The 20468-nt window shown below is 42.3% G+C and overlaps 1 protein-coding gene across 1 annotated transcript in view; it reads right to left on the bottom strand.

Annotated features, from left to right (window-relative positions):
* The window catches only part of LOC136876261 (facilitated trehalose transporter Tret1), a 134691-nt gene extending 122801 nt beyond the window's left edge, over window positions 1-11890 (bottom strand). The window contains exon 1 of the mRNA XM_067150066.2: window positions 11852-11890. Within this exon, the coding sequence (XP_067006167.2) occupies window positions 11852-11883 (32 nt within the window). The 5' untranslated portion in view covers window positions 11884-11890. The remainder of the gene's footprint in view (window positions 1-11851) is intronic.
* Between the last annotated feature and the right edge of the window lie 8578 nt (window positions 11891-20468).

The raw sequence follows: 20468 nt of genomic DNA, 5'->3' as shown, positions 1-20468 counted from the left end.
TGGATGAGACTGGGACTTCGGTGGAAGCTACACTTTGCTCTGGCCTGTGCCAAGAGATGGATACAAAAATACTGCATCCATCAAGAAATGGCAACAGGCGGATAAATTAACCTATAGGAAAGAAATAATGTATAAAAAATATTTCTGATGATGTTTCGTAACTTTATTATGAAGAATTCGCCTGTATTATCTGTTATTATGTAACATGGCCCGTTCCATTAGTGATGAACATTTGTTCTTAAAACTCATTACGATTTGTATGGTTACCGCCAATGTACAGGGTTATTCTAAATGATTGTCGGGGTTTCGTGAATTCTTTTTTGAAAACCTGGAAAACGTACCATTTTTATTGTTGCAGTAACGGTTAGACAAACTCTCAAAGTTTTGTTTTGCATCAACTGTAGTACATAAGTTACCACCAGATGGCAGTAATAGCAGTGTTTAACAAAATGGCGGTTAGCGATAAGGAGAAAGCTTTTTGTACTCTTGAATTTCATCAACACCGATCCGCTACCAGAGTCAGCGCCATTTTCGGACAAAATACGGGAAGGAGCCTCTTTCCGACAACTCTATTCGCAGATGGTACACACAATTTGTGGATAGAGATTGTTTGTGCAAATGGAAAAGCAGTGAGCGTCCCGCTGCCAGAAGCGTATGTGAATCGGATTAGGGGCGTTACCTTTAGGCGCCTTCGTAACACACGCCATACTGTGGTTTGAGGAACATGCGGTTCCCTGCTACATCTCGTAGTTGATTTCTTAGGACTATCGAGATGAACGCCCCTAACCCAGGACCCCTGTGACCAAAGGCCAGCAGGCTAACCATTTAGCCATGGAGCCGGACACGAGAGTGTTATTGTTTTAACGTCCCACTAAATTTTCGACGATTTTCGGAGAGAACACGAGAGTAACAGCGTCATTTGTTCAAGGTAGGCAGCATTCCCTGAAGACTTATAACATACCGAGTTCGATAGCTGCAGTGTGGTCAGTATCCAGTATTCCGGAGGTAGTGTGTTCGAACCCCACAGTCGGCAGTCCTGAAGTGGTTTCCCGTGGTTTCCCATTTTCACATCAGGCAAATGCTGGGGCTGTACCTTAGTTAAGGCCATGACCGCTTCCTTTCCACTCCTAGCCCTTTCCTGTCCTATCGTTGCCATAAGACCTATCAGTGTCGGTGCGACGTAAAGCAAACAGTAAAAAACAAAAGTCTTATAACATATATGATATCCAGTCCTCTTCCGATAACATGGAGAATGAATTATTACCGAAGTTACAACGATATTCCGACAGTGCCGAAAGCTTAGCAGAGAGAAAACACGATTAACTTATGTATTCACTAATAACACGCGAGAATTCTCACTCTTAGTAAGTACCAAGAGCTGATTACTCTATGCTCCAAGCTCCTCGATGAAAAACAAAAGACAGTTTTCTGGTGATTGCTGCCTGTGATATAATATTGTCATACTCTCACATTCCTTCCAGTTGCACTTACATATTAATTTAACGGAAAATAATAAATATAAATATATATAACCACGGAAAACGATCTTCAGGGCTACGGACAGTAGGGTTCGAACCCTCTATCTCCCGAATGCAAGCTCACATCTGCGCACCCCTAACGCACGGCCAACTCGCTCGGTAATAATGATGTACTACAAGATGTCATTATATTCAAATCGATTCCGAAACAACTTTAAAATGATGAATAGTTACTTATAACCGGGCGAGTTGGCCGTGCGGTTAGAGGCGCGCGGCTGTGAGCTCGCGTCCGGGAGATAGTGGATTCGAACCCCACTGTCGGCAGCCCTGAAGATGGTTTTCCGTGCTTTCCTATTTTCACACCATGCAAATGCTGGGGCTGTACCTTAATTAAGGCCACGACCGCTTCCTTCCAACTCCTAGGCCTTTCCTACCCCATCGTCGCCATAAGAACTATCTGTGTCTGTGCGACGTAAAGCCACTAGCAAAAAAAAAAGTCACTGTTTACAGATTTCTATTGAAAACTCAAATATAACAATATGAAATGTAACGTAGTCTACTACTACGTGCCAGATAATACAATTACAAGGGGAAGTTTTATTAATTAATTAATTTATTTATTTAACGAAACGAACCCCACTGTCGGCAGCCCTGAAGATGGTTTTACGTGGTTTCCCATTTTCACACCAGGCTGTACCTTAATTAAGGCCACGGCCGCTTCCTTCCCATTCCTAGGCCTTTCCTATCCCATCGTCGCCATAAGATATATCTGTGTCGGTGCGACGTAAAGCAAATAGCAAGTATATATATATTTAACGAAAGATCGACTTTCGGGCCAACAAAACTTGCTTTTCAGTCACCATGGCTGACAAAGGAAGAAGTAGGGTTCCAACCTTTCAAAGAAAGAGTTTACGGGTAATGGAGGGAAGTATCGTGAAAGATGGGAAAATTAGGTAATCTCTGGACTTCACAAAGCTAATGCTGAAGTCAATGAATAGCCAAGAGACAAAAAAAAAAGGTGTAAAGAGCCTTATATAAGTAAGTCTCTTGTTCGGGTAAAATAAACACTGCAATTTCCCTTTTTTGACTTGGGAATTTTAACATTTACCTTTCTTAAGACAATGTTTTCAAAAACATGTGTAATTTTCCTTTTTATTGTTTAAACAAATATTATTTGAACTTACATTTTCTGTTGAAGATTCTCCTGCTGTACTTGTTATGCATTGCCAGTCGATCGCGTAGTATGTACACAATTAGATAAATATAAAAAAGTGTCTCTTGTCCACTTTGTCAACTATCCACACAGATACGTTCCACGTGTGAGGTTTTATAGGCTAAACGTGCACCGATACCGAACATCTTCAAATCTCATTCTACATTCCCAGAGATACTCTCAATGTTAGTCTGGACCTGTAGGCACCCGATTATTACAAAATTGTAGATAAAGTTAAAATAGACTATTTCTATAATTGCAGGTCATTGGCCGATTGGTGGAGTAGTTGGTTAGACGCTCACCTTCTGCACTCTAGACTACTTTTCTCACAAGTTCCTTTACGTCGCACCGATGCAGATAGGTCTAATGACGACGTTGGGATAGGAAAGGGGTAGGAGTGGGAAGGAAGCGGCCGTGGCCTTCATTAACGCAATGCGAAACCACGGAAAACCATCTTCAGGGCTGCCAACAGTGGGGTTCAAACACACCATTTCCCGAATTAAAGCTGATATCTACGTGACCAACATCGCACGATCACTTCAAGACACTTGTTTTGTTAGAGTTACTGACGCATTACTGTTTAGTGTTATTGCTTGCACATCCCACTTACTACTTTTACAGTTTTCGGAGACGCCCAGGTGCCAGAATTTTGTCCAACAGGAGTGGCAGTAAATCTACCGACACAGGACTGACGTATTTGAGCACCTTCAAATACCAACGGACTGAGCCAGGATCTAACCTGCCCATTTGGCCTCAAAAAGCCAGCGCCTTAATTGTCTGAGCCATTCAGCCCGGCTTACTGACACATTAAAAGATCACTTCTTAAAATAACGTTCCAATACTCCGGGACTTTTCGAGACCGACAGTTATTGAAGAGACGGTAAAATTTTACTTGACTGTTGATATTCTCGATGAAAAACCAAGAGGCCTAACAGTTTACGTGGAGCCCGAAGTTCTCAAGATTCGAACCGAAGCCAACTTTGTGAGACGTGAGTGACGATATCACTGAACAGATCCTATACGCCATATAATAATAATAATAATAATAATAATAGTAATAATATAGCTGCCTAAACGAGGTGATAGAGGCGTTCTCGGTTCACCTGAAAGAATGTGGGTTCGATTCCCCGCAAAGAAGCCTAAAAATTTAGGAAGGAGATTTATCTTCCTGAATGCTACATGGCATTCACTCACCCTACACCTGAGAGCAAAAGCTACCAGGCAGACAACGAACCAAACTATCCCACTGAAGCCGGAGGACCCGAGGGTTTACATGGCCCAGTCACCATGTGCAAACATGTAGCAGAGTGACAGAGTACAAAGTGTTTGGCGGGACGTTTAGTTGATGTTCACCAAAACCTTGAAGACACGAACAGGGAACGAGAAATGTTATCAACATTGTGGAGTATGAACTATCTTCTGTCTCTGACATAAGCGTTTCCCAAAACAAAGACGCTCTTATTGATTTTCCCTCACAATGTAAACTGTAGAACTGTTGACCCACTGAATATATGACGATGGATAAGACACAGCGAGTTCGCTTGGAATTGTCTACTGCATTACCAAATCACAATACTCACAAAATCACGTTACATAACATAACTTAATCACAAAATAATTTTGTTAACGTTTCGATTTAGCACCCAGATCACTTAAAATTAGAATGGAATAGCTTTCTTTCCTGCTCATTTCACTATACCTAGTAACAACGAAATGGCGTATGGCTTTTAGTGCCGGGAGTGTCCGAGGACAAGTTCGGCTCGCCAGATGCAGGTCTTTTGATTTGACTCCCGTAGGCGACCTGCGCGTCGTGATGAGGATGAAATTATGATGAAGACGACACGGTACACCCAATCCCCATGCCAGCGGAATTAACCAATTATGGTTAAAATTCCTCTCTGGCCAAAGGCCAGCACGTTGGAGCCGGACGCTATACCTAGGGACAAGGAGCGACCATAATCCCTTAATACTAGCTTTTTCATCCTTCTTTCTTAATCCGTTTACCCTCCAGAGTTGGTTTTTTCTCTCGGACTCAGCGAGGGATCGTACCTCTACCACCTCAAGGGTGAATGAGACTTTGGGTCGGGGGGATACAACTGGGGGAGAACCTGTACCTCGCCCAGGAGGCCTCACCTGCTATGCTGAACAGGGGCCTTGTTGGGGGGTGGGAAGTTTTGAAGGGACAGGCAAGGACGAGGGAAGGAAGTGGCCGTGGCCTTAAGTTAGGTACCAGCCCGTCATTTTCCTGGAGGAGAAGTGGTAAACCACGAAAAACCACTTCGAGGATGGCTGAGGAGGGAATCGAACCCACCTCTACTCAGTTGACCTCCCGAGGCTGAGTGAACCCCGTTCCAGCCCTCATACCAATTTTCACAGTTGGTAACAAATCCTGGAATTGAACCCGGGCCTCCGGGGGTGGCAGCTAATCACACTAACCACTACACCATAGAGGCGGACACTAACTTTTTCATACGTATTTAAAATCTAATTCTGAGAAAAATTAGATTATTACAGTTGTTGATCTCACGATTTTCTGCAAAGACTCGGTACATCGTCTTCATCAGCCGCCGGGATCAGGCGGTTAAGGCGCAAGATTTATGAGCCCAAGGTGGCAGGTTCGATCCTAGCTCAATCCAGTGGTATTTGAGGTGCTCAAATAGGACAGCTCCATGTCGGTATATTTACCGGCACGTTAAAGAACTCCCGTGTGACATATGTCCGGAGCCTCGGCGTATCCGAAAACCATAAAAGTAGTTAATGGGACATAAAGACATTATTATTATTATTATTATTATTATTATTATTATTATTATTATTATTATTATATCGCTATGAACTTAGAAAACTGTCTGACAACAGTTACGTCGGTAGTTGACATAAGATACGCCAGCTTGTTCGTGAACATACTCAATTACAATCTACAATCAACTTCGGTAGAGTAATCGGTCTGTTTTTGTCCTTTCGTTCCCGACTGCGGTCAGTGGCATTCAGGGCTGTTTACAATTGTCAACCCCATGTCGATGCTTTCCAGCACGTTAAGAGTATCCTAAGGGAGAATACTGCAACAACCCGACATCCCTTAGAAATATCTAGTAATTAGGGAGTTTTCATTATTATTATTATTATTATTATTATTATTATTATTATTATTATTATTATTATTATTATTATTATTGTCACATCGGGAAAAATACACACATGTAAAACCGAGCGAGTTGGCCGTGCGGTCAGGGTCGCGTAGCTGCGAGCTTGCGTTCGGGAGATGGTAGGTTCGAATCCTACAGTCGGCAACCTTGAAGATGTTTTTCCGTTGTGTCCCATTTTCACGCCAGGCCGATGACCATGGCCGATACCGTTCAAATCCGAGTCCTTTCACCAACGTTACGTCGCTGAAAACCTTCGATGAGTTAGTGGCACGCTAATCCACCAACAGAGCAAACATACGAACAAACGTGTAAATGGTTGAGTATGTAACTTTAGCAATGAAGGGGCAAATTACAATAACATTGAAGATACTGGCGTTGTTTATTTAAATATAAAATGAACAAAACTGGAAACTCACTAAAGGAGGCCATAGCTACAGTATTTCGTTCAAACTTTGGGAGGTTTATCTATGTCAAAAGTGAACAGACACGTGTTGGAGAGTTTGTGCCATTGACCCTCATTTAACGTGAAAATTACCCTTTAAATAGCCCTGCATTCATGTTGGCAATCTGGGTGTGAATATTTTCATCATCACTGGTCTACTGGTCAGAGCCCTGACCTTCAAGCCTTCGAGACCCACTAGCGCCGTTTATTTTTTCTTTCCTTCCTTTTATCCTCTATCCGTTCTTCTTCTTTGTCTATGCGAACTAGAAAATGCGTAAAATAAACGTAAGCTGTATCATAAACTCGTTTACTGCCATCTCATCTCTCCACTCGTGGCTTGACAAATCTTCACTTTTCTGCTGCAGTTATGTTAAGAATCGTGCGAGTAGCTGTGAACTTGCATTCGGGAGATTGTGAGTTCGAATCCGATCGTCAGCAACCCTGAAGATGGTTTCCGTGTTTCCCATTTTCACACCAGACAAATTCTGGGACTTTAATTAAGGACACGGCCGCTACCTTCCAAATCCTAGCCCGTCCCCACCTTGCGTCGCCCAAAACTTTCGATGAATTAGTGCGACGTTAAACCACTAGCAATAAAAATACGATGAGAGCTGGAGAAGAAGTGAGATTGCTCACCTTTTACAGTACAAATTCAGCCTAGGGCAAAATCAACGTGTTTATGATACAGTTTATATTTAATCTGAGCGTTTCCTAACAATAAATCACCGGGCGAGATGGCCGTGTGGTTAGGGGCGCCCAGCTGTGAGCTTGCATCCGGGAGATAGTGGGTTCAAGCCTCACTGTCGACCGCCCTAAAGATGGTTTCCCATTTTCACACCAGGCAAATGCTAGGGCTGTACATTAACTAAGGCCACGGCCGCATCCTTCCCACCTATAGCCTTTTCCTAACCCATGGTCACCAGAAGACCTATCTGTGTCGGTACGACGTAAAAACTATTAAAAAACAATAAATCCACATCACGTATACGTTAAAAGAAAATACAAATAGAGTAGAAATGAGAAAGTAAAAATAAGGCGTGTCTCGAACCCGACACGCCCGCGTGGAAATCAGAGACAGCGGTGCTGCAGATACACCTAAACTATCAATATTAACGCATGTTATAACATTTAAAGGGCAACTTCCTCGTTAAATAAGGTCAATGACACACGGCTTCGGGCACATATCTGTTTATATTTTACGTCGATCGTCTTTCCAAAGTTTGAATGAAATCGATGACACCACAGCTGTTGCTTAACCTTATCAGTCATAAAGATGTAAGAACAAGGAGTCATATTTCAAACTATTGTTTTATTTAACGCCCTTTCAGCCTCCAAGATGGAAACATTTTCTCCTTTATTCATTGCTTCTCAAAGTAAGGAAGAAATTAAATTTCCTGAGTATTTTTTGGTAATCAAGGTACGGGTATTCAGACACTAAAAGGATAGATTCAAGGATAAAAATCAGTCATTTTCAGATTTCCATTCTACAAAATAATTAAAATTTCCTAATTTGGTGGTATCACTTTTGTTAACAAAAATATATTTTTGAATATTGCGAATTTTAAGTTCATTATTTCACGATTTTTCAATAGGTCAGTCGCCATTGATCTTCATTTAAGGCTGTCGTCCACGAGGCAGATTCCCTATCAGTTGTCTAACTAGTCTTTTCGTAAATTATTTCAAATAATTTGGAAATTTATCAAAGATCTCCCTTGATACATTATTCCAATCGCTAATTACTCTTCCTATAAACTAGTATTGCACGGTATTTGTCCCAATTTGTGCTCTTGAATTCTAACTTAATCTTCATTTTATGATCTTTCCTACTTTTAAAAACTCCACTCAAGATTATTCGTCTACTAATGTCATTCCACGCCATCTCTCCACTGACATCTCGAAACATATCGCTTAGTCGAGCAGTTCGTCTCCTTACTCTCAAGTCTTCCCAGCCCAAAGTTTTAAACGTTTTCGTAAAACCACTTTGTCGGAAATCAGCCAGAACAAGTTGCGCTGTTTTCCTTTGGATCTTCTCCAGTTCTCGTATCAAGTTATCCTACAGTGGGTCCCAAACACTGGAACCATACTCTAATTGGGGCCTTACCAGTGACTTACATGCCCTCTCCTTTACATCCTTACGACAGTCCCTTCATCGGACTCAACGAGGGATCCCACCTCTACCGCCTCAGGGGCAGTGTCCTGGAGCTTCAGACTCTGGGTCGGGGGATAGAACTGGGGAGGATGACCTGTACCTCGCCCAGGCGGCCTCACCTGCTATGCTGAACAGGGGCCTTGGGGGGAATGGGAGGATTGGAAGGGATAGACAAGGAAGAGGGAAGGAAGCGGCCGTGGCCTTGAATTAGGTACCATCCCGGCATTTGCCTGGAGGAGAAGTGGGGAACCACGGAAAACCACTTCCAGGATGGCTGAGGTGGGAATCGAACTCACCTCTACTCAGTTGACCTCCTGAGGCTGAGTGGATCCCATTCCAGCCCTCGTACCACCTTTCCAATATCGTGGCAGAGCCGGGAATCGAACCCGGGCCTCCGAGGATGGCAGCTAATCACACTAACCACTACACGACAGAGGCGGATAGGCTTCTATTCAAACCTATACATTTTTAGATCGACGAAGAAAGCTGTGGTTTCGTGAATTAGTAAAGAGAGCCTCGTTCCTTATGTTGGTAGCATTATCATCAAAAATATAGTCATCCAAAATATGTCAAATGGTTTATAATCCAGTGCTTGGTTTTGTGAACACTCTCAAGTATATATTTATCACATATTCTAACATTTGACATTTTCAACTGAATATGCGCGCGTGAAGGTCACAAATTAAAGAGCGGACAGTATTAAAACGTTCATCAGTTCCTTATAATGCATTAAAATAAGCATGGAACCAAAATCGTATCGAAGAAGGCACGTGCATACAGCCATTGCTCCCCTCTAAAATGATCCATATAAAAGATTTTTCTTTTTTATTTGCATTTATTTTGTTTTTATTGTCCTCTCATTTGAAGGGTAAAATAAAATAAAATCTTCACAAATAATCCTTTATTCAATCACTTCGTGTTCCGAAGCTCAAAATGTGATTGAATTCCTTATTTCATTCGTACGGAAATATTAACATTTTTAATTATAAAATTGCATTTTCTCGTATGGAATAATAACAATATTGTTACAAATTACATCCGAGTTACAATCGTTAATGGTGGATAAAGGATTATTAATTAAGAGGTTATTTTAATTAAATGTTACCCTCCAACGAAAAGAACACAGGAAACATATGCTTTGCTAACAAATTTCAAATTGTTTTAATTATGCGAGTATGGATAGTAGGAGACAAGGTCATAATACAATTCTCGCTCAAAATGTCTTCAGCAGTTTGCTCCGTAAGCGGTGGTATATCTTCATGAAAGATGCTGTATAATATAATGTCGAATACAGATCTAAATGTTTGAAAGTTCCTGCTGGACAAGTTTCTACGATACGAGGATATAAACAGGAGAATTTTAACATCGGTGGGATAGGACACTCCAACTCCCATTAAACGAATTTGTGCTTCCTTCTCACACCTACTCGATGTTTCTGTACGGAAGTTCGCATACATGGCAGGTGTTTAGGCCTGCGGAACAGCAGTGCGGGTCGGTCCTTTCCCAGCTTCTTGGGTATCAACCCTGTAGAGGGATATATTCACTATTTTGTATAAGTTAGTAGTGTGATGCAATATGTGTAGATGAAGAGATGCTTATTAAGACGTACACAAACACCCAAAGTAATTAACCATACGCAGTTAAAATTCTGACCCGGGCGGGAATCGAATAGAAGGCCACTACGCTGACCATTCAGCCAAGGAGTGAGACAGGTGAAGGACCTAAATAATTATATTACTTTCTTTAAGTCTCTTCAATGATTACTATAGGTTTTAAGGGACGCCAGGGTGAATGATTTATCAGCGATGATGATGATGACAATTTATTGGTTTTACGTCCCACTAACTTCTTTTACGGCTTTCGGAGATAATGAGGTACCGTAATATGGTCCCGAGGAGTTCTTTTACGTGCCGATAAACACACTGACAGGAGGCTGGACTGAACCGGTATCGATTCCGTCACTTTAGACTTAGCAGGACAGTGGTTCTACAGTCTGTCACTCGGCCCGGCCAAATGTACTAAGCTGCTCGCTGCGATGTCCTAAGCTCCTTAAATGAAGCAACAACCAAAACTGTTTCGTATTATTTGTACTGTTTAATTAACAAAGTACCAAATTAGTTTTGTTTATTCAAGAGCCAGGGGAATACCTAGTAGCATCTGGCCGTATGATGTATAATCATATCGTAATGGGCAGCTGCTAAGACACTACAGTACGTGACACATCGGCAACACAGTTTTATGAAAATGAAAACCTACAACCTGTTTTCCAGTCACTGACCCGGTCAGGGATGTAATGAATGAAACATATATAGGCTGTTATTACAATGGGGTCGCCACTCCCAAGGTAATTTATTAATTTATTAATGAGTGATAAATGCTATGAAATGATAATGGAGAGTGTTGCTGGAATGAAAGATGACAGGGAAAACCGGAGTACCCGGAGAAAAACCTGTCCTGCCTCCGCTTTGTCCAGCACAAATCTCACATGGAGTGCCCGGGATTTGAACCACGGTATCCAGCGGTGAGAGGCCGACGCGCTTCCGTCTGAGCCACGGAGGCTCTACACAGTTTTATATAGAGGGATGTTAGCAGGATACAAGGTTCTTTCTCATTAATCACGTTTAGTTTTAAATCTAACATAACAACGCTACATCTAAATGGCATATAACGCTAAATACATAGATTTCATGTATAACCAGTAAGAAGAAAACCCGTTCATTCTTATGTAAACACACAAAATATTTCGAATGATATTACGTAGTTCGTGTCTGGATTTTTGTGAAGCATACTAGAAGTCTTCAAAGAGACCCAGATATCCTTGTATACGATACAGCGATCCAGCTAACAGTACTATGATAACCTGAATCGTAAATCATAAATAACTGTTTGTAAATATAACTCCAGTAGTACTTATTACTGACCGTATAACTTATCGAACATCAATAATGATTTATTAGTAACAGCGTGAGTTTGTCGGGTGTACGAACAGAGGATCAGAGCACATTTTATTTCTTTAAATAATTAACGTAGAAATATTAGACTATAAGGCAGAGTAAATGACGACTAGACCTAACACTCAACACTGCATTACAAGGCCGTCTTTGAAAGTTTTGAAATAAAAAACAAACAATGTAACAGGTTAAAAGCAATGTTTAAGTAGTTGTAAATATTCAACGATGTCTTAAACACGTGGTTGAAGAACATTTGAAGATATCAGTTCCTTTTTAAGCTGTTTTCGAAGTGTGTTAAGTTTTCAGTAAATATCTTCATGTTTCATGATTTGTTCAACATGAACTTTTCTATCGTCTGTACAACTGAACAAAAATTCACAGTAATGGCCTTCATAGAATAACCTAAGAAGTTATTATGTTGGTGTTATTAGCTCGTGTTTGGCGGACGAGAGAGCAGAGGAGCTGTACTCACCCATTGGCGAGGTGCTGCGCGGCGGTCGTCATGCCTGGGCTACTGCTGTCACATACACTGACGGGTTACAGACCAAGCATGGCCTGCTGAGAGTCGCGTGAAAGTTACTTCGCGAGTGGAGTGGAATGGTGCAGTGTGGTGCCGTGGGCCGTGTGACGCTGGGCTCATACTTCCTGCAGCTACAGTCCACATTTCAATAATAATACTCTACAGTAGTTAAAACAGATGGACTTTATGCATCTGAAACTATAATAATTGGTGGCAAATCTCGAATAAAGACGATCGAAAAACAAGAAAGTCCGCCTCTGTGGTGTAGTGGTTAGCGTGATTAGCTGCCACCCCCGGAGGTCCGGGTTCGATTCCCGGCTCTGCCACGAAATTTGAAAAGTGGTACGAGGGCTGGAACGGGGTCCACTCAGCCTCGCGAGGTCAACTGAGTAGAGGTGGGTTCGATTCCCACCTCAGCCATCCTGGAAGTGGTTTTCCGTGGTTTCCCACTTCTCCTCCAGGCAAATGCCGGGATGGTACCTCACTTAAGGCCACGGGCGCTTCCTTCCCCCTTTCTTGCCTGTCCCATCCAATCTTCCCATCCCTCCACAATGCCCCTGTTCAGCATAGCAGGTGAGGCCGCCTGGGCGAGGTACTGGTCATTCTCTCCAGTTGTATCCCCCGACCCAAAGTCTGAAGCTCCAGGACACTGCCCTTGAGGCGGTAGAGGTGGGATCCTTCGCTGAGTCCGAGGGAAGAACCGAACCTGGAGGATAAGCAGATTAAGAAAAAGAAGAAAAACAAGAAAGAAAAATCCTCAAGAAAATCTTACGACCATAATGCGAAAATTGAATTTGAATGAAAAAGAAATCACATGAAATCCATCAAGAAAAAAAATCACAGATGCAATCAGGAAACGGCGATTGCAATAGTCACTGATATACAATGGATAATAACAGGCTGGCAAAGACCGGGCAAGTTGGTCGTGCGGTTAGGAGCGCGCAGCTGTGAGCTCGCATCCGGGAGATAGTGGGTTCGAACCCCACTGTCGGCAACCCTGAAGATGGTTTTCCGTGGTTTCCCATTTTCACACCAGGCAAACGCTAGGGCTGTACCGTAATTAAGGCCACTTCCTTCCCATTCATAGGCCTTTCCTGTCCCATCGTCGCCATAAGACCTATCTGTGTCGATGCGACGTAAAACAAATACCAAAAAAAAAGCTCACAAACAAAATTTTAAATTTAGTCTCATCAATGAAAAATCATAGTAATTGGCTAAAACAATTCAGTGAAAACCTAAATGAAATTGGCATTAATGAAGAAACCAATCAGACAGAATAAAATTCAGAACATTAATTCACAAACACAAATTTTCTGTAAACCCCACCCGACAAAATACAGGATGGACGAACGTAAAAAGGAACACAGCGAGAAGATGAAGAGATACTGGGGAGAGAAGAAGAAAAAGAAAATATTGCTAATAAGTTCAAACGCGTTCCTTATTTGAGCATAAAGAATCAATAGTCCGCCTCTGTGGTGTAGTGGTTAGCGTGATTAGCTGCCACCCCCGGAGGTCTGAGTTCGATTCCCGGCTCTGCCACGAAATTTGAAAAGTGGTACGAGGGCTGGGACGGGGTCCACTCAGCCTCGCGAGGTCAACTGAGTAGAGGTGGGTTCGATTCCCACCTCAGCCATCCTGGAAGTGGTTTTCCGTGGTTTCCCACTTCTCCTCCAGGCAAATGCCGGGATGGTACCTCACTTAAGGCCACGGCCGCTTCCTTCCCTCTTCCTTGTCTATCCCTTCCAATCTTCCCATCCCTTCACAAGGCCCCTGTTCAGCATAGCAGGTGAGGCCGCCTGGGCGAGGTACTGGTCATTCTCCCCAGTTGTATCCCCGACCCAAAGTCTGAAGCTCCAGGACACAGCCCTTGAGGCGGAAGAGGTGGGATCCCTCGCTGAGTCCGAGGGAAAAGCCAACCCTGGAGGGTAAACAGATTAAGAAGAGGAAGAAAAATCAATAATAATAATAATAATAATAGTACAGTTGCTAGGTAGCCCTTGACAAATCTTTTTTACCGAGCGAGGTGGCCGTGCGGTTAGGGACGTGTAGCTGTGAGCTTGCATTCGGAAGATAGTGGGTTCGAACCCCACTGTCGGCAGCCCTGAAGATGGTTTTCCGTGGTTTCCCATTTTCACACCGGGAAAATGCTAGGACTGTACCGTAATTAAGGCCACGACCGCTTCCTTCCCACTCCTAGCCCTCTCCTATCCCATCATCGCCATAAGACCCATCTGTGTCCGTGCGACGTAAAGCAACTTGCAAAAAGAAAGGTAAATCCTTTATACAGCAGTAAACTAATCCTGTGTTTAAATAATCTAAATTTATTTTAGTTAATGAATACCTATCATATCGGAGTGGTAACGTGATATACCATGAACTTAGGTGAACGGTAGTTCTCACTGTATGACAATAAAATTAATTTATCAGCATTCCAAGAAATAAGCCATGAGATTGTTATTGGGAACTGTAGTAAAAGTTGAGATAAATCACTTATTACACACGTCAATTAACATAAACACATTACCCATATAACGTTAGAACTCTGAAAAATGTAACCCAGATATTTAATTTCAAGAATTTACGGAATGATTTTTTAACAATATATGCTAGGGGTTTAATATCACACCAACATATTGTGAACGTGGGAAAACTACGGAAAACTATATTCAGGGTTGCCGTTATCCCGAATATAATAATTAACGGATTTTATTTCTCACCCCACTTCAGTAGAGCAGGTCACTTAGGGGGACACGCCCTTTCTCTGACCAGGGAAGACGTGTGGCGGTATGAGGTGAGGGGATGGACGGAGGAGAAATTTTGTTCTCCCAAATTCAAGCTTACAGCTACATCGCCCATACTGCGCAGCTCCCACTGGGAATAGGGTTGGTGACCACCAGACCCCTAGCTGAACCTAGCGTTATTTTGTTTCACGCTCTTCATCTCGCTGTAATCTTGGCTGGGTCAACTAATTTTCTCTTCTGACCCCGATGGTGTTAGGTTTGTGAGGTCTAAGTCGAGCCTTATTTTTACGCCTTTCCTTGCCCTTCCCTTTATTTTGCTGATACTTTTATTTTTCGAGTTTAAGGAGTTGCCAAGTCGTAATTCACTTCAAATGGGAAGATATACCTTCATTGGTCGAAAAATCAATTTTGTTTCTTTATAGAATATCTTCTCACATTTTATCAGCAGTCCGACTCATTGGCTGAATGGTCAGCGTACTGGCCTTCGGTTCAGAGGGTCCCGGGTTCGATTCCCGGGCGGGTTGGGGATTTTAACCTTCATTGGTTAATTCCAATGGCCAGGAGGCTGGGTGTTTGTGTTGTCCCCAACATCCCTGCAACTCACACACCACACATAGCACTATACTCCATCACAATAACACGCAGTTACCTACGCATGGCAGATGCCGCCCACCCCCATCGGAGGGTCTGCCTTACAAGGGCTGCACTCGACTAGATATAGTCACACGAAATTATCAGCTGAAGAAAAGTAATCTTTTCCATTATTTGAAAAGCTATGTTTGTAAATGTTCATATCCGTGGTTTCCTACGTTCCACTATCTTATGTTTGTTGGTCATTTTCGTAACTCTCATTTTTACACATCGGCTCTATCATAATTCAAAAACTATGAATATATTCAATAGGCCTAAATATTTATATGAACAACATGCTCGAAGCTATTTCCTTTGACACAAGGAGTTTTAACTTTTTTTATATAGCGGTTGAGACATGTGCTGGCTCCGCGGTGTACGGATAGCGTGCCTGCCTCTTAGCGGGAGACTCCGGGTTCGATTACCGGCCAGGTTAGCGATTTTTACGGGAATATGAGGTCCAAACAGCCTACGTGATTACAATTGAAAAGATATTTGATGATGGGATACCGGCACCGGTCTAGAAAGCTAATAACAACGGCCGAGAGGACTTGTCGCGCCGACCACACGATATTTGTTAATCTGCAGGCCTTCGGGCTGAGCAGCGGTAGCTTGGTAGGCCTTGGCCCTTCAGAGCTGTTGTGCGATAGGGTTTGGTCTTTTTGTGCGGACAGGTCCCACGGCTGTTTTTATTGGAATTTGATCTCAAATAGACCATGCACCCATCAACGAAATGAAAAAACAACAACAAAGACTTGTGCCGTGCGACACTGTTACGAACACCCAGTGGGACACTCCTTAGTGTTGGCGAGTGAGTTGGCCGTGCGGTCAGGGTCGCGTAACTGTTAACTTGTATTCGGGAGATAGTTGGTTTGAAACCCACCGTTGGCAGCCCTGAAGATGGTTTTCCGTGGCTTACCATTTTCACACCAGGCAAATGATGGGGCTGTACTTTCTATGAAGGCCACGGCCGCTTCCTTCCCACTCTTAGTCCTTTTCTATCCCATCGTCGCCATAAGACCCATCTGTGTCGGTGCGACGTAAAGCCAATTGTAAAAGGAAACTTTTAAAAATAAGCAGAGGATGTCTAAGTTGGTAGTACCTTTATATTTTGTTTACGTGCACGTAGCCTAAGATAGTCTTACCTGGTAAGCTGGGGGATAGTGTGGGCTTGGAGATCCTTCAAAATGTAGCAATTCTGGAACAGACTTGATTAGAAATGGTGAGAAGTTTAGGTGTATATTTACTTAAATGGGAGTTTTAGGCTGATTCTCCACGAGCAGGTAAAACGCCGCTGTTCGCCCGCCTGACCGCTCAAACTTTTTGCCTATTCTACACGAGCGGTTTAACTGACGCCTGTAAACAGCGCCAAAAACGCCGGCGACAAGCGCAGCCATTCTCCACCAGCGATAAACCTGCCATACTATAATGGTGGACGTCGTACAAATAGGTTTTGTTGTCGCAGCTGTTCAAGTACAATTATTAGCAATGTTGAAAAAGAAACCTGGTAAGAAAAGACGTTGGTGGACTCACTCTGCGTTATCGAATTGGCTCACCTCTGGACAATTTCATTTAACGTTTTGCGAACACATGAGCTATCCGGAAATGTTTTTTCAATATTATAGAATGTCAGTTGCTTCATTCGATGAGCTGTTTAAACTTATTAAGGTGCATATTACTAAACGAGTGAAATGCTAGTTTAGAGGATGGCCTGAAAATTAATTCTCAAATATTTATATTATTAGTGGTCTTATCGATAAATATTACATAACTCAAGTTATATAGAATTAAATTTCCGATCATTTATGTCTCATGCATGTTTATCGTATCGGCTATGATAATGAATTTGTATTTTTGTTGCTAAGTCCATATCAACGCCGCACCACAGGAGAAAATGGGTTAACAGAATATAACGAAAATCGGTACATAGAGTGGGGGAATAAGAAACTACAGTCTAAGCTATATACAATTTTATTCACCCTGGAAGAAATTGCAGTTTAGGGAAAGGCTCCTGAAATTTATTTTTAAATACCTACAATAAGTTATTGGTCCTATCGAAAAGTACTGCATAACAAAAGTTAGAGAGAATACAATTTCCGATGATTTATGTTTTATTGCCAACGCCCGTAGCCGTGTTGAAACACCGGATCCCGTGAGATCTCCGAAGTTAAGCAACATTGGGCGTGATCAAGATTTGGATGGGTTGCCACGCGCTGTTGGTGGGGGGTAAGAGTATGGAGGAGCGGAAAGGAACCGGCCACCCTACAGCACGTAAACTCCGGCTCAGGCACAGCTCTGCGGAGGTTCGGACCTGCCTTCGGGCAAAATACACCCTTACCGTTATGTTTTATTCAGTACCGACTGTGATAAAAGTGATATTTCAGAGTCGGAAGAAAACTAAATGCGAAGGCCTACAATATCGAAAGCCATAACATTCATCAAAAATATCATACTGACCATTGCTTATGATGTTCTTTGTCTCTTATGCTGCCACTCAACTCCGATAGATGGGATTACTGCTGCGTGCCGAGTATAACAGCCTGACTGAATATTGGTGGGAAATAGCTGGGGCGTTAGAAAACTTTCTTCTTTAGCATTCCATTCCTCTGTCCTGATACTTCTGGTACCTAACATACTGGTTCATCATAGTATTCCAGCTATTCGATCCTTACTCTGACGGACTGTTTTGAATGAGCAGTGTAGTAGAGTAGTAGTAGTAGCATGACCTGGTCTAGAATTACAATTTAGGCCTACTCCAAATTATAGCACCACAATTCACTAAATAAATCAAAATTCAATCCTGAAAAGATCCGTTTCCTAAGAAAAGCTTCTTCCGCCTCACTTTTATTAAATCTATATTCATTTTATTCCAAATTAGCAGTGAAGAGGTGCTTTTTCCTCGGGCTTTGAGGAGGAATTTGCCTCTAAGTCAGATAGTTTCTTCCCCCGCCAGTGTATTGAACTGAGATATTCCAATTCATCGTGTATTCCTAGGAAACAGAGTATTAAAAGGGCATAGTATTCGATCCTCCCCTCCCCCGCCGAAGAAACGACGAAGAGTGTTGACAGATCACGCTGTCTGCGGCTTGGTCATTCCAGCTCTGAAAATTTGGATTGTTAGATCGGAAGCGTAGTACTGTTCGTTAAAAGTGAGAAAATGTGTGGTTTTTCATTTGAGCGGGTATTTCATATGAAAACATTGCTTTTAATCGTGTCATTTCCACTGACATCATTGCAATGACCTATGTTCATTTCAGGTGGGAAAATGATTCAGGCAGTCTTTCTGAGGATGTAAAAAGGCAGGTGGAGATTGAGCGTCTGCCATTATAACGCTCCCCAACTTAATTGTGACTGATAGTAAGCAAGTGGGCCTACCGTTACAATGAATATTCCCTAATCCCCGTCGCGTTTGTAGGGTAACGTTAAGAGCTTATGGAATTTAATACAAACTTGCTCACAACGTGTACACTACCTAACCTAGAATTCTGTATACAATGTTGAATTCTGTAGCGAAGCACGGGTACATCAGCTAGCAAAGAATATACTACACTTCAGGCAGTTCCTATCGTGCGACAGAGGCGGGTGAACTGCTCACTGCCGCCTCGTGGAGTATGACTCGCAGTTCTACCGCTAGCGGGAATGACGCCTCTGCTGGCGTTAGACCCGCCTGCCCGCTCATGGACGCGTCCACCCGCGGCGTGCAAACCGCCCGTGTAGACAGCTCTACAAATACCCCATAGTTCTGTTCCACAAGCGAGTTTGTAGCGGGCGAACAGCGGCGTTTTACCTGCTCGTGGAGAATCAGCCTTAGGTGGCTGGATGCACTGCTTTTAACCACACCAGTTTACATGCCATGTGCAGAGCCATCAAGACTATTATATTTAAACTTTATTGTTCCTTAATTACAATAAATGTATACGGTATAACTATAAGCGAACTGTTTATTTTATCGAACGCGACAGAAACGTTAAGATGTTATTAAATATTTTTGATAGCTCAGGCATAACTGCAGATTCATTATTTAATGGAGTAGACTGCCAGTCCGCAATCTGGATTTAATAAGTAGGACGGTAAGTTTAGCTATCCAACTTAACTGTCAACGTGACAATGTAAATGTTCTTATAGGTGCATTTTCCACCTTTTATAAATTGGTTCAGATCCAAAACTGAACTAACAGTAACTCAAAAAAGTATCGTACCGTCCAGGTATGTGGCTCAAATACGTAACTCCGGTCGATCCACTCGCGAAAGTCTAGTAATGCGGCTAAAGGGGGGGGGGGGCGTTACGTTGACTAGGTGGCACTCGTATATCTGCAGGTCACCTGACTAGGCAGACCAAGCGCTTTAATGGCCTATATTCATCACGGAGTCTTTTAAAGATAAGCTACCATGATGTAAATTAACGAACATACTGCAATTACACAACACAAGTTCACTGAAACAGTTGGATTACTGAAATATTCTGAGCGACGACTTAGCTCTCCTTTCATGACAAAGAAAGCTTGGCGAGTTGATGGATCAAATCCCGGCGTAGTCGTTGGTACTTTTAGGCGTTTAAATGGTATTTTGAAGTCTTTCTTTCTGGGTCATAAATCTCAGCACTCTTATGGCCGATAATAGCTGAAATGACGATAAACAGACAGAATATTATTTATTTATTTATTTATTTATTTATTTATTTATTTATTTATTTATTTATTTATTTATTTATTTATTTATTTATTTATTTATTTATTTATTTATTTATTTATTTATTTATACGGACCACGTTTACACAATCGACCAGATCATTCCTCAAATGTATACCCTTTTCTTTGAACTCCTTCCAAATGTCCTTAAGTATTCCACTTCTTCTTTGCTGCTCTTCAACTGAGATGTTTCGTAACTTGACGAGTTTCTCCGGTGCACCCCTCATTCCCGCAATTTTCTTCCTAAAGGTTGTTCTTTCCTGTATATCTGCCTCCTCGATCCCAACTTCTTCCATTCCTTGTGAACCTCCTTAAGCCATAAAGGTTGTGCCTTTCCCTTTTCTTATAGACTAAGTATCTTGTGTAACAGTCTTTTTGGATTCATCTCCTTACATAAAATTATAGTCTCCCTTTCCTCATAGAAGTTGTTATCTTCTCAACTTTTTCATAATGTTCTTGACTCCGTCTCAACCGGAACATGAATTGTGAATCTAATGACTTCTTTGGACCT

Source organism: Anabrus simplex, chromosome 6 (genome assembly GCF_040414725.1).
Source record: "Anabrus simplex isolate iqAnaSimp1 chromosome 6, ASM4041472v1, whole genome shotgun sequence".
Lineage (NCBI taxonomy): Eukaryota > Metazoa > Arthropoda > Insecta > Orthoptera > Tettigoniidae > Anabrus > Anabrus simplex.
This window is presented reverse-complemented; position numbering and strand designations above follow the sequence as displayed.